Genomic DNA, 15,266 nt, shown 5'->3' with positions numbered 1-15,266 from the left:
GGGTGTTAGAAGGAGTGAGATTGGTCAAGGGTGTTAGAAGGAGCGGGGATTGGTCAAGGGTGTTAGAAGGAGTGAAATTGGTCAAGGGTGTTAGAAGAAGTGGGGGATTGGTCAAGGGTGTTAGAAGGAGTGGGGGATTGGTCAAGGGTGTTAGCAGGAGGGAGGGATTGGTTAAGAGTGTAAGAAGGAGGGAGATTGGTCAAGGGAGTTAGAAGGAGGGGGATAGGTCAAGAGTGTTAGAAGGAGTGGGATAGGTCAAGAGTGTAAGAAGGAGGAGGAATTGGTCAAGAGTGTAAGAAGGAGGGGTGATTAATCTTTTGGAACATTTCTGATTATTTGTGCAGAATTTCATTGTGAGAAAGCTCTAGAGCTCTTTAAAACTGTCTCCTTAACAAACTGTGCTGCCATGGAAACCGTTGCTACTTTGGCGCACAGGCTGAGACAGATATGGGGTCTGCTGCTCAAGGCGTTATTTTTAATTCGGCCTCTCCACAGCGATTCTCTGGATGTGCTAAAAAAGGGTATGCAGCACCCCATCTGTTTGTAAAGGAAGAGCTCTCAACACATAATCACCTTCTGCTTACTTATTTTATTATTTATTTTTAAACACCATAAACTATGCAGCAACAAGAATATGGAACAAGAATAGACCTGTGAAGGCGAGGCAATAAAACACTACTGTGCTTAATGATTATTCTGAGCATAATTAAATAATACGTAACCATAAACCATATAACTTAAAGATTCCCTTTGTAAAATTTAGTAATGTTTCAGGATGTATTATAATATATTATAAAATATCTGTATAAAGAATGCAATTTGCAACATATCATGAAACAGATCTTATTAGTTTCTTCATTTAAAGCTTCTGTTGGCATTTTTCTGGCCCTGATAATTGCTTCACCCCCCATGCTAGAATGTGAGTGCTTTAGTCTGCCCTGGTTTATACTTCTGCATCGTTGTATACAAATACTATATTTCATAGACAAAGGGATTATAGGTAACACACACCTGCAGAATCTCATCAGTGCAATTGCCATATTTGTGCTTCTACTAGTCTTTAATTCCTGTTTGTGTTGAGTCCATGAGTGAATAAATTGTAAATCTGAGCATATTACAAACAACAGAGTTAATTATCCTCTTTTGAGGGATAAAAATGATAGTCTGGTCTTTTGTTTAGTGTTAATAATTCAGTGTTTAAACAATTAAGGATAATGGTGCCGCAATTTATCCAACTCATGTCTTCATACTACAGTAAATTTACTCACAAACCTGACACTGACCCCTAGTGGACATATTTATACTACGTACAGTTATATTAGCAGATGTCTACGGGAACAACCGAGCAGAATGCTTGCAGACCCGAGGTATTATATGGAATTACATATTCACCTCATGGAAGCGAGCTGCCAAACACCCCCCCCCCACAAAGCAAGTCTCGGTGAGGGAGTCATTACCCTGATGAACTCCTCACCTGATAGTCTGTGACCCTCAGGTTTCGATTCTCTCCCACAGTGAGGAGATACTTCGGTTTAACATGGTGATTTCATTTCTGTTTCAGTGGGGGTTTTTTTACATTAGGGCAGTTGGGGCAGAGGCCTGGCATTTTTATCAGACTTTCGACAAATATTAATCTTCTAATACTTTTAAACTTTTGTATATTACCATAAAAATGGTGCCATTTGACAAATCTATCAACCAATGTTCCTTTGATTTCACTGCTTACTCCGTGAACTTATCACCCCATTTAGCTCCACAGAGTTAGTATTGTTCCTAGTGGCCATAAATTTTAACTGAAACAAGTGCCCCTCAACTGGCAATTTTAGCTCTCATGTCTCATGTAGGTCGTCTTCTCAGCTATCGGTTCCCACCAGTACCGGGAGTGGTATCGAATTATGGAGTGGCATCAAATCAACATGGCTGCTCATACTTTGAACAATGCAATGTTCCGACTCACTACTTTCAGAATTAGATGATAATGTTGATCTTAAATCTATAACACTAACCATAATAAGGTCATGATCAGTGCTAGAGTTACTGTAGCACCAATGTTAGCTGGCTAGCATGTTGCTAAGCTATTCACTATGGTCTCCTGGCTACTTGTTGCTAAGATACTCAGTACTGTCCACTGTTGTTTCTGTACAGAAATTTCAGGTCATAATATTTGATGAATTAAAAATAGTACATGAAGTACAATAAAATAAAACAGAACCAACAACCACTCAGGCCTGAAACTGTAAAAGTGCACTCAAAGATATTTTTATGAGCTTTATGTCTGTCTCGAAGCCTAACCGTGACAATGTCCCAAGGTGGGGTTTTTGGTTTTAGAACTTTCTCATTAACACTTACAAGCCACCATGAATGCATAATAAAGGCCCATTGGGGCAGAAATTATGCTCCCTCATTTTTAGGGAAGAAGCAGCAGCTAGGACCAAGTTCAAGATTGGGCAGCCACCAAGACTGTGTAATAATCTGAATTAAAATGGAATAGACTTTTAATACTGCGTCATACAAATATCAAGACAGGGAGAGGGGTACCTACTGTACTATTTCCGATGCCTACATTTTCTGTATTAATTTAAAGCCTTGTATGTTTTTTGAGATGAAGTCAGGCAGGAAATCTGCATGAAATCTGGATCAAAGTTACATCCAAAATACCTTAAAGCATAGTAACCTGTAAAGTCATAAAGTAGGTGACATCTCCGCTTGAATTTGCTGGTAGCAAATCTTGACAGTGAGTCAGATACCTTTATAGATTCTTTTCCTGCTTCTTAATTTAATAAGAGGAAAACAAGGAGGAACTGTGAATGCAGCCTGTGGGGAATTCGCTCCTGCTATAAAATCATATGGAAGTATCGTTAGCATTTGAACGACCGCCATGACAACAGAATAAGTTTAACAGAGGAAGAGATAAAGCAACTGTTAGATTGTGTTCATCTCAGATATCGTGAATATACATGTACCTTCTTATTAGATGTTTGTCCACCAGCTCTTGTCAATTTTTAGGTTTGAACAAAGAACAGTCCAACCTTCCCACCTGCCTCCCTTTATCCACCTAGCAACCTTATGTAAGTTTAAATAAACGATAAAACAGGATTGGAACATGTGAATTTGCTTGGTACAGTATACGTTCCATGCTAGCATGTACAGTATATGGGTAATTGAGCTATGTTATAGTGAATAGCAAATAAACAAGGAATAGCAAATAAACAAGTTCATCAAGAAATCTGCTATGTAATGTTAACTTTATGGCTAGCTAGCTAGTTCATCAAGAAATCTGCTACAGTATGTAATGTTAACTTTATGGCTAGCTAGCTAGTTCATCAAGAAATCTGCTATGTAATGTTAACTTTATGGCTAGCTAGCTAGTTCATCAAGAAATCTGCTATGTAATGTTAACTTTATGGCAAGCTGCCGAACGTCGTACCTAATAAAACGGAAATCATTCAACATGATAAGCCACTGAATCGAACAACTGATATACAGTGAATAAATGATGCACTTAGCATCCAGTAATGCTCTATGACTCTAGGGTGAACTCATCCTGTACTGTTTCATCCTGTAGTGCAAGCAACAGGTTGTAACTTACTTCATTGTTTTACTGGTTTGGGTCCCATCGCACCCCCTCCCTTCACATGCCACGGACGGTAATGTGGGCCAGCTGGGATGCTTCCTCACCATAACAAGGCATAATTGGATTTGCAGGGCTACACAGTGACACAGGGGTAATGAGATCACGGCTTTGTCTGGGTCCACATACATAAGAGCAACACACATATTAAGGGTGTAACACAAGAACACTATCTGTAACTGGATCTGTTTAGAGCTCCAACTATCCGTATCTGTATTCAGATTTTTGCCTAAACTGGAAGGCCCTGTGAGTAAGAGTAAGAACAAGAGTAAGAGACAGCTGGAGGGAGACTGAAGCGAATAACGATCCATCTCACGTGTCAAAGTGTTAGCACACTAGAGTGGTGCGTTCACTTAATGGAAAAAAACATTGTGCTAATGATCGCATCTTGAAACTTAATGAAACAGAAAGAAAGCAATTCCAGGTTACTTCATGACAAAATGAACAAACCTAAGGGAAAAATCATAGGTGATGTCACTTCTTGAAATGTCCTCTATGTTGCTGCTGTTTGTGAGAATATGTGTTAAAATGCCCTGTTGGGGTTTGCTATGTGTGAAAAAAAATGTAATAGAATGACTTCTAAATTGCAGATATTGTACATGTGAGAAAATATAATGAAGTGCCTCCTAGGGTGCTGTTATCTGTGAGAAAACGTGATAAAATGCCCTCTAGAGTGATGTTACTGTATATGTGGGAAATATAACAAAATGCCTTCTAGGGATCTGCTATATGTGAGAACATAGAATGAAATGCCCTGTAGGCTGCTGCTATGGTACATGTGAGGAAATATGATGAAACGCCTCCTAGCATGGCACTATATGTAAGAAACTGTGATGAAATGCTCCCTAGACTGGCACTATATGTAAGAAACTGTGATGAAATGCCCCTAGAATGCTGATATATGTAAGAAACTGTAACGAAACACCCTCTAGGGTGCCGATATTTGTAAGAAATTGATATGAAAATCCCCCTAGGGTGCTGCTATGAGACAAAACATGTGATGAAATGCATAACAGGTTGCTGCTATTGTACATGTAATAAATCATGATGTATTGCCCCATAGGGTGCTGCTACGTGAAAGGAAGTTTTGTTCTGCCCGTCAGCCAGCCTGTGTCTATCTCTGTGCATGATTTTCTAAGTAGTTTGAGATAATCCATGTGTATACAGTACGAGTGTTCAGTAATATCCAGTTCTGCACACACTGAGCAATGAGCAATGAGTCAAACTACAAGTGATACACTGCAACAAACAGTTTCCTATTTGGAACAAGGTTCCAAGTCGAACTCTTTAAACTAAAGCCGTCCCTTATCGAATAAAACCCTTGAGCAATCCCTTAGATGATGAAAGGAGATTTTGGTTCTCTGAAGAACATCTGATCATCAAAAATGACCCATTAGAATTAAATTAGAACTCTAGAGAGCTTTAAAAAAAAGGTATTTTAATACAATAAAGTGGAGCTATAAGAAGAACATGGCTTCATGTTCAAATAAAAGATTAAATCTAGCACACTTCAGTTTGGAAGATGAACCGTTTATTTTCTGTCAAGCAAGTGATCTTGTTAGCTTTCTTCAAGTTGTAGGGTTGTATTTATATGTTGACTGACTGCTTTTTTAACACTTGAAGCTATGTTTAACACTCTCACACACACATACACACATGCTCTGTTTCTCCTGCCATCCAGTACATTATGGTCCTTGACTTGCACCTGCCTCGATCACTCAGTGTCCAAGCCTCAGGTTGCTGACTTCATCTTGGCCAAGCATGTCAGCACCAGGCAGTTTGATCGCTGACAAGGGAGCTGTAACACTCACACTCTTCCCCCTCCAACTTGCTAGTCGCCTCAGTGCTTTGGAACACAGCCGTCCTCACAGCTGCTCACGGTGGACACCTCTGTACAAAGCTGACATGGGCCCGTGGGTGGACTCGGATGGAAAGGAAGGAAAGAAAAGCAGGCAGGAGGTAAAAAATTGGATGTGGGGTGTTGTATAGCTCAGTAGTGTGAAACCTCATTCCTGGACTGTAGGCTTATAACCAGTTAGTCTTCTTTATTAGCACAGAGTGAGGACACATGCTTGTAATCATGTGGAAATACAGTATGGCTTCTAACTGTACGGTAAATGAATCATTGTGGAAGAGCGGGTTATCGGAGTGCGAATGTTAGATGAGTGTATACAGTACTTAGGAATTGCTGATGGTGTAAAAGTAGGTCCTTTGGATATCTGACATACAATCTGATGACAAATTAAATGAAAGGCCTCGCTTCTGTTATGCTGAGAGGGGGCATTTATTTATGTAGATGTCATCTCTTTAGACAATAGGATTATTTGAAGACAATATGAATGTTTATCATTGTTAGAAGCCCGAGAAGGGCTTTATTTTCCAAAATTGTAGAGAATGAAACTGGAATTAGAGTAAACGCTACACTGTTTCAGAAGGTCCCATCATGCAGCCATAAAGTTTGGTTTGTTATGTTGTGGAACCTTTAAAGGTTCTCTTTAGAACATCAGAGATTTTCCATCTGAGTCCCATCGAAGTTTTTGTTAAGCTTGTAGAGAAGTCGACATTTATTGAAGCAAGTGCAACACCATTTGCGAATAAATAATTTATTAACTTTATCTTCAGATGAACCATTTTTTTATCCAGATGGGCATGATCTTGTGCAGCAGGTCCTGCCCTATCATCAGGGCACAAGGGCTTATATAAGAATATATAAATATTTGGATGAGAATGAAAATAGTTAAATCGTGTAGTATGTTATAGAACACCTATGTGAGATTCTCAAGCATCGTGTTAGAAAACCCTTCCACCTCCATCGTCAGAACACTAAAATAATGGAAGATGTTCTGGAATAAAATGGGTCTTTTCTTTCTCGCACAGTTCCAGAAAATTGTCAATGCCAAGAAGCAGTAAAGCTATTCTTGCAACTTGTTGAGGCCAAAAGAGACCATTACAGAGACATATAGTTTTTTTGTCACTTGACATGGTCATTTTGCATGGTTACTAAGCAACTATAATATTAAATTATAATATAATTGGGTAATGTATATGTGTAAAATTACACTCTAGATTAACCCTGGCTATTTAAAACCTAATGGCCTTGCAAGATGGGGCTGTGTATTATTTGCCATAATACCACATGACTGTCATAGCAAAACTGTGTGAAATGAAACTCTTAAGTGTTCTTTTGTTGGCATATTAAACCCAAACTAAAAAAATTCTGTCTCATTATGTAATCAACAATATGAATCAAATAACGCAATCACAATCTTCAGCAAGTAACAGGCTTGGTTTCTTCAAATGACCAAAGCGTAGTTAAAGGTGATGCATGTTTACCAGTTTGTCAGTTCTTGTTTTAAAGGATAAAGGTTTATCCTTGTCTGTGGTTCATGTTAAAGGAATACTCCACCCTAAAATGTATTTATAAATTGGAATATTTGTGAAGTGCTCACCAAAAGTCATGTGGCACGCTGATATCACAGTTACAGTGGTTGTTATGGCGACTGTGATGTTGTTGTTGTTGTTGTTGGTACAGTATTTGCATGAAAGTTGAAACTATGGAAGCTGATCAGTTTGAGTAAAGTATACAAAGGAGTAGGTGCAAGAGATGAACAGAGTAAAAGACTAAAGCACCGCTGCACCATTTTTTGGGGTATCTCAATTCTCACTATTACAGTAGTAATAAGCATCATGTAGAAAACTGTTCTACAGTTGTGAGTGAAATCATATTTGCAATTAAAGACGTTTGAATCCGTTCGATTTGATTACATTTATGATGATAAATACTGAAAAAGGTTCTGCTTAGTTGAATTATTTCTTAGTTATTCTCATAATTATATATCATATATACATAATAACAATTCGCTAACATATATTATTTTTATAGAAATATATTCCTAAGTGGCTGAAGTTTCTCGGCATCGCTCTGCCGCTGCATTTCCTTTCCTCCTTAGACACGTGAGGTTAAATTAATGAGTCTGAAAGCAAACGTCTGTAACGCAGCACAAAACGTTGCTCTCAAATATCAGGCCGAGCTGCAAAGCTCATATATTAATTGAGCTGTCGAAGCTTTCAGTTCCTCCAGTTCTGCTTGTATCCTTCTTCCAGTTATAAAGTGACATTATTGTCACTTGTAGGAAAATAAACCCAATCAACCACTACAGATGCTGAGAAAGGGAGTGCTTATGAGCCGAGCTGTTGCCCAGCAGCTCATGCCGGTCACTCAACAGAGGATACTGATACAACGAGCCGCGCCCTGCTGGCAGCAGCCGTACAGTAGCGGTAGCATTAGCATTAGATTAGTCCAACGCAGCAGGGCTCCTGAGAGGAATTTGGCATGTCCTGCCTGCCGTTAATGTTTCCTGTAGATAGTTGTGATTTAAGATAATCAGAGCCATTACACATTTTTGGGAAGTGCACGTGTACCTGGCTCATGACTGTTATCATGTCAGTTATTGATATTTCATTGCCAGTCATGCAAATTGTGAGTTATTGTAAGCAACATGTTACACAACAGAGTGATAGACTGTATTAAAAGTAAAGCTAGAGACAGTTTTCAGCTCACCACAACTACTTAGACCCATTTAAGTGGCGCATACACACCTCTTATTATCCTCCAAGACTCCACTGAGGAGAATACGATACCTCTAGGAAATGGCTGAGATTGCATTATAAATGCCAGCGCTAAGTTTCCCCATGCTTTCCGGGTGTTAGAGCTATCTAAGTGCTGCGGCAGAGCCCGAAACCTACGTCTGCTCGCCAGGGGATAGGATTTCATCTCTCTGCTTCACAGGTGTTCGCCTGTGTTCCAGGGGAAATGGGAGTAGCAAATAGGCAGTAAATATGACAGCACCCATCGGGTCCATCTCCAAGAGACAGGAGTAGAGAAGGAAAGAGAAAGACAGGGGGGGGGCAGGAGGACAAAGTAATAGCTTAAAGGAGCTCTCCCGCCCTCCCCTGACGCCCCTCGAACAGGAAGAGGAAGACGGCACTGAGAGCTCCTGCGACTAAGTCTCCGGCTCAGGATGGATCCCTTGTGGTGCCCTCGCTGCACGTCATCGAGCTTCCCGAGCACTTTCATCCGCCCGTCTCATCACGTGGCTGAGCCAAGCTTCTGGAGCAGAGAGCGAGAGCAGATCACGGCAGAGATTTTGTCAAGAGCATGAAAAGTTCATCGCACTGCATCTCAAAATGATAAGAAATTATTAGGCAGGGAGGAGAAGAAAGAGAAGGAGAAGGTGCTTATCAGTCTTATGTATATGGGAAAATGATGGTGAGATGCACAATCACTAGGGTGGAGTGAAAACTTTCACTCACTAAATATGGTATAGCCGAGTTCATTTGTCGAAGTGTTTAGCGAGGGAAGCCGAGGGCCGAAGCAGCATGGACTGGAAGCCTTGTCATGTGGGAAGATGAAACTTCATCAACCTGCTGTGGATTTGAGTTCCTCTGGAGCTGCTGGGGAGGCCAGAACCGAAGGAACAGAAGGGCACCGCCAGAGGTAAAGGGAGGGGTATTTGGGGCACCTGGGGCTACAGAAAATCTTTGCCATGTCATTTATATCCTTGGCAGAAATAGTAGAAATGGCACCACATCTGTGTTAGAAATGATCAAAGTTTACTCCATTAAAAGTTTTTAATGTGATCGTGATCAGGGTTCTAAGACACCGAATTTAGCATTTTATAATTATACTAAATATTATTTTTATAAACAATATGTGTGATTAGGTTTATTAAACCCATTCGGTCATGTATCTGTTATTCAGCTTTTAGTCATTGTAATAAGAACGTTGAAAGCTTCGAGACATTTTTAGTCACCTTAACAAGAAATGTAAGATTGTAAGAAGAAAAGTCTTACCTTAGAACGGAAACAAAAAGCACTTAAGAAATGACTAGAAACGATTTCATCATTTAAAAAATAAATAATTTGAATTTACGATGGAGTCGTTCAGTGGTTTCCTTTCACCATATGACAGATTGTAATGTTAAATTGACTGGAGCTAAGAAGAACTAAGTCAGAGAATCTCTCTGTTATAATGATTTATTATAAGATTGCATCGTTTTACGTATAAAGACTAAATTAGTTGATTATTTTTAAAGAGTCTGACCTAAAACTCTTTCATTTATGACTCATACTGTATGATGCTTTTCTAACACTTACAATGGCATTTTGTCTGATTTCTCACTTCTCACTTCTACAAATATTACAGATTAAATAGTAAAAAAAAATTGTCCATTTGTAGGACTCGAAGAACAGACACCTAAAAAAAATCAGGTCTAAAATATTTAATTTTAATGAGAAAATTATGAAAATATAATTTTTGATAGTACAGAATGTAACAATATTCTTCACGTTAAGTCAATGTTCAGGACTGTTGTCTAATGTAAGGGATTTAAATTGACATACATTAATTAAATGAGTTCATTAGTCAATAATATCGGTTAATTGAAAAAATATATATATACTATATATATATATATGTATATAACAAACAGCTAATAAATATTAATAAACAGCTTTAATTAATCAATTAAAAAGTAGCCTTTGTTAATTATGAAAAACAGCCAAATTTCCAATATAAAGATAATTTATTTAGATCTATTGCTTTGCCGTATGCAAATATAAGCTGCCATGTCATAAATTTGACTACACGTTGTCTATTACAGAAGCAACTCTGCTAGTAAGCAGTTTATTATTGTTGTCATTAGTATTAATCTCTTCCAGAGCAGGTTTGATGCTATGTTACTGCTAACCAAGGTCACTGTCTTGGCTGGTTTGTGTGAGGAACCAATCAGGATTCTGTCATTGCTCATAGAGTGATTGTAAATAGGATGGACACGAGTACGTACAGTACACACTTGGCATGGATTAGAGCATGTGTGTCATCGCTGAGCCATATTTTGCTGATGAAGCACTCCAGCAAGCTTGGTTTGATTACTGGCGTACCTCAGGGTTACGTAATCAGAACCCTAAGTATGATCAGCGACATCAGCTCCTCATCCTGCTTTCATCAGTCCTTGTTTTTCAAAAGTGCAAATCTCACTAAATATCTACATCGATATCTGTATCCATCCATCTCTCTCTCACTCTCTCTCTCTCTCTCTCTCTCTCTCTCTCTCTCTCCCTCCCTCCCTAAACCCCGCCCCTTCCTTTTCTGACTCACCGAAGTTCCTATAGCTTGCTCTTAATTTTATGTACAGTAGCAATTAGTAGCAATGGAAAAACACTTACATTTCCAGGCTCTAATGCCCTTACATATGGAAGTTCCTATTCCACTTTATTGTCTAAGACAAATTCCTGATTCAGAACCGTACTTGACTGAAATTCTCAGCAAGGATTACACATACGGTATATTTTGATTTTAATAAATATAGATAAAGAGAAAACAGCATCATGAAATCAATAGATCTGTAAAGTGGTGACTTTTAATGTAAAGCTCGATCTTTAGTTGTCATGACGTGCGGTAAGGAAGTGGACCCAAACGCAGGATAGCAAAACAAACAGGGTTTAATAACAAAGGGAACACGAAAACAAGACACGGACTGAAGACAGGACAGGACAACAGTAGATTCCGCGCTGCCATCGGCAACGAGGCACACTTAAATACAAAAGACAATCAGATACAATTAGGAACGGGTGTGGAAAGAGGGCAGGGCAAACATGTGACGAGGAACATAAACAAAGTCCGGGCTGAGTCATGACATTAGTGTTCATGCTGCATGCTTTTTTTTTATTGACAAGATTAATTTTTTTGCTTTGTAACTTTTTGTCATGAGAGGCTATTGAATTAACATCTGTTAACAGCTGCTCTAGCGTAAGCGATGACAGGAACTAACTTGTTTCACGGACAATCCGTGACATTTAACACTAAACTGCAACCATGTTCATTCATTTATATTGTCATTTGTTAGTAAAACTGGGTGGTTGTTTTAGGAAATTGCTTTTGTTTAAGAAGAAGAATATGGCATGCTTTAACAGGAAAGAGAGTATTGATGTGTTATAGTGATGCCTTGGTTATTTTTGGTGGCATTAAGTAGCACTTCTGAAGAGAAATAAGAGGCCTCCTTTACTCGAATGACACATTTACTGTCAAACATATAATAACAGTCATGTATATATATAATGCTATAATTGATCGATGTAAAGCTGTTATTCATCTCCAGACATTCCTAAATTAACACAGACATAATACATTATCGACAGATTCAGCTGCTCAGGCCATTTCGGAGTACGTGTGGTCGTCTGTGAGTCATTTTGTTCTTTACAAACAATTCCGTCTCCCTTCCTGCCTACACGTTTCTGCATAAGCTACAGTACAGACTCTTAGAGAGGAGGTGTGTTGCAAAAGAAGGTTCGTGGCCTGTTTCTATTTCTGTTCTCCGAGGTGGCTTGTGATTCATCTTCCGTAGGCAAGTCTGCTCTGAAACCTGCGTAGGATAAAATGAAACTTCTTTAAAAAGTTCGTTTTTTGGTTGATGTTGTTGTTTGGGAGGATTTTTACCTCCATGTCAATAAAATCTAAAATCTTTTAAGATCAGAGGAAAAATCACACACAACACAATTTGAGTCGGTTCATTTAAAAAGTTAAACACAATTCAACATTTTACGAATTATTTCAACACCACAGATGTTAATTATGTTGGCTTTGTAGAAGCCAACATTCTGTTTTCCTATTTAAGCTCAGACAAAAATTTATCAAGAGTAATTCCCCCTAGGGCTTTCGAGCCACATGCACCACATTCGGATATGTTGTAGACCCTGGTCTGAAGTTTGTTACTATTACTTTTCTAAGCGATCCGAGTTTTGGTACTTCCAGTACCGGGTTTCAATTGGCCTTTTTTCCCATAGACTCCCATTATAAAATTTGAAAGTTTATAACTCGGCAAGCTTTCGAACTATCTACACCAAACTCGGCCAGCTCCTTTAAGGTGATACTCTGTTGGTGTACCGACTGGCCTTTCGGTTGTGCCATAGCCCTGCCCCAAATATATGCAAAATCAAAAAACTTTTTACAACATGGACATGTGACATATCAAAACACTCAGATCAATGAGGGGAACTTCCTCATGGGTATTCTGATGACGTCACATGCTCACCCCCACTTGCATCCAAATGTTTTGGCACCCTAGCTTTCTGTCCACTTGCCTCCAAACGTAACACTTATCCTTATGTCCACTCGCCTCCAAAAAACACCGGCCTTTACGAATACTTGCTTTGTCAAAGCCAACATCAAAGTTTGTCATGACAAACTTTACAAATCTTTATAATTTATAATAATTTTAGAAGATTATTCTAATCCTCAAATGAGAAGAATTTCAAAACTGAAAGTGTCATTGTAGAGAAAATTAGTGAGTTTAAACTGAAGGTGTTGATTCATCACTATAGGAGTTCATTCAGTCTTGTACTGTAGATCTTATACTCTAGATACTATGATATAATGACTATGACTATGACTCTAATATAATTCCTGATTTTACCAAAAGCTGAATCTTATGTTGCTTTGTGGAAACACAATTTTTTTAGCATTTGCTCTGTGATGTTCACAATATGTAGCACTGTTACACTGGGAACACTGGGAACAAGACACCTCAGTTATTGAGATCATATCGTATGCGGTTATATAACTTATTGCTTAACTCTCTGATATCTTATTTATACAAAAGCTATCCGAAAAATTGGGCAATTTTCACTTGACAGAACAAGAATGATCATAGAACTAACATAAAGACGTGACCAAAAGTTTGTGCACCCAATCACGCCCATATGCGGTTCCCCAAACTTTTGCCACAACTTTGCAACTTTGCATGCTGTAGCTTTAATATTTTCACTTGACTCTAACTAAGAGGTTCAAGCACTGCTCTGACATCTGAATGCCCCTGTGCACAAAGCCCTGACTCTCACACAATCCCATTCAACACCTTGGATTGAAATGGAACCAAGACGTTCTTGTCTGATCTCCCTAATGCTCTTATGAATGAATGAATGAATGAATGAATGAATGAATGAATGAATGAATGAGGGGTGTGATTGGTCAGGGGTGCACAATTTTTTTTGACCGAATGGTGTATTTTGTTTTCACCCCAGAAACTTGACTACAAGTGCTGGGAAGGTAGGTCAGTGGTAGGAATCGGGCAGCACCAGAGTACAGAGGAGTTTAGTGGAGGAGGCGCTCGGAGGAAAATGTGATCTGGTGAAGTGCGAGCGCACGCGCGCTAACGCAAAACCCCCCGAACAGCTCGCGCGCTCTGCGGGACGCTCGGGGACGCGTCATGTTTTCAAAAAAAGCGCTCTGTTGTTTTTCTCTCTCTCTCCGTCTCTCTTTTTCTTCTCATCTCTACGCTTTGATGTGCGCGTGTGACGTAAAAAAGCTTACGTGTGTGTACACCGACGGAACGACAGCGAGACGCTCGAGACATCCCGCGCTATATATAATCTCGCGCTAACGCAAATACTTCTTCGTTTCTCCGTTATTAGTTCTTTTCCTTCCGCTGTGCATTGAACACTGGAACTTTCTCCTTTTTCTCTGTCGTTTAATTCCTTTTTTTGTTTGTTTGTTTGTTTTGTTTTTCCTTTTTCTCACGCGGCTTTTTTTATTGTATTATTATTACCGCTGCATTACCATGATTTAAAAATCCAGATTGTCTTAAATAAGGAAAACAAACATGTTTCCTGAAATCAACAACAACAACAACAAGGTAAATGCATGCATATAGTATTAAACTGGTCTCCTCGTGCGCGACTCGTTCCATGCGCGAGCGCCATGCTGTATTGCAATGCATGTCAGATCTATAATTTATGCAAACATTTTATTTTGTGGTTGAATTTCCTGGTGCAGAAATGACCTTCGCGTGGACTGAACGTTAGAAGAGACAGATCGGATTATTGTCAGCCTATAAAACATTTCAGCGTGGCTTCTTTTAGGTGCTTCGTTGCTGAGGATGCTGTACATAATGCTATGATTGTGCCTGAAGTCTGGCTCTTGTGCATGGATGAAATTCTCCTGTGTGTCTGCAAGACCTATAGTACACAGTCTAATGATGTGTGTTGACGTTGGAACTTCAAGTGCAAGACCAAAATGTGTGATATAGTAATTATCAAACAAGCAAAGACTGCTTTATGTCTAAGATCTAATTCCTGCTATTAGTATTTCCTTCAGTGCATGCATGTTCTATTTTCTGTGCTTTCAGCGATATATCTCCTGATTAAGTATCGCTCCAAAGACATGTGCGGGAACATATTTGGCAGAAGGACATATGATCATCTTGTAGCTATCATAAACCTCAAGGTGTGGAGTCCTGCTCAGTGAACTCGGAGTAACCCAGCTGCAAGTTTCATGTCACTACTAAGTCAAAGTTGTTGCGGTTTATTTATGTTTATGTCCGGTGGTTTCCTCAAATAACACATAACGCACTCTTTATACACCTCTATAAATCCTTAAAGTCTTGGACGATGGATATATTGCCTGAGTGTGGATGTGTTTTATGGTTTTTTTAGTTTCAGCTTAAATCAGTGATTCCTCAAATGCAGAGAAACGTTCAGGACAATCCATAGACTTACTGCAGATCGGTTCACTCTAGGGCTTGAATCTAATTCAGTAAGTATTTAAAATGTTATTTCTTTGTTAAAATATGAAGCTGTG

At 39.0% G+C, this 15,266-nt stretch overlaps 1 protein-coding gene across 3 annotated transcripts in view; it reads left to right on the top strand.

Moving 5' to 3' along the window:
- The first annotated feature begins 5,363 nt into the window (after positions 1-5,363).
- Positions 5,364-15,266, top strand: part of dyrk4 (dual-specificity tyrosine-(Y)-phosphorylation regulated kinase 4) — a 32,061-nt gene continuing 22,158 nt past the window's right edge. The window contains exon 1 of one of the 3 annotated variants that reach the window (XM_047802229.1): positions 5,364-5,590. In XM_047802229.1, the coding sequence (XP_047658185.1) occupies positions 5,393-5,590 (198 nt within the window). In that variant the 5' untranslated portion in view covers positions 5,364-5,392. Of the gene's footprint in view, positions 5,591-8,756; positions 9,129-13,785; positions 14,323-15,266 lie in introns of those variants that run through there. The other 2 variants (XM_047802230.1, XM_027135340.2) reach the window with 2 other exon arrangements.

The sequence above is a fragment of the Tachysurus fulvidraco genome, chromosome 17 (genome assembly GCF_022655615.1).
Source record: "Tachysurus fulvidraco isolate hzauxx_2018 chromosome 17, HZAU_PFXX_2.0, whole genome shotgun sequence".
Lineage (NCBI taxonomy): Eukaryota > Metazoa > Chordata > Actinopteri > Siluriformes > Bagridae > Tachysurus > Tachysurus fulvidraco.
Note: the sequence above shows the minus strand (reverse complement) of the source record. Positions and strands in the feature narration are given on the sequence as shown.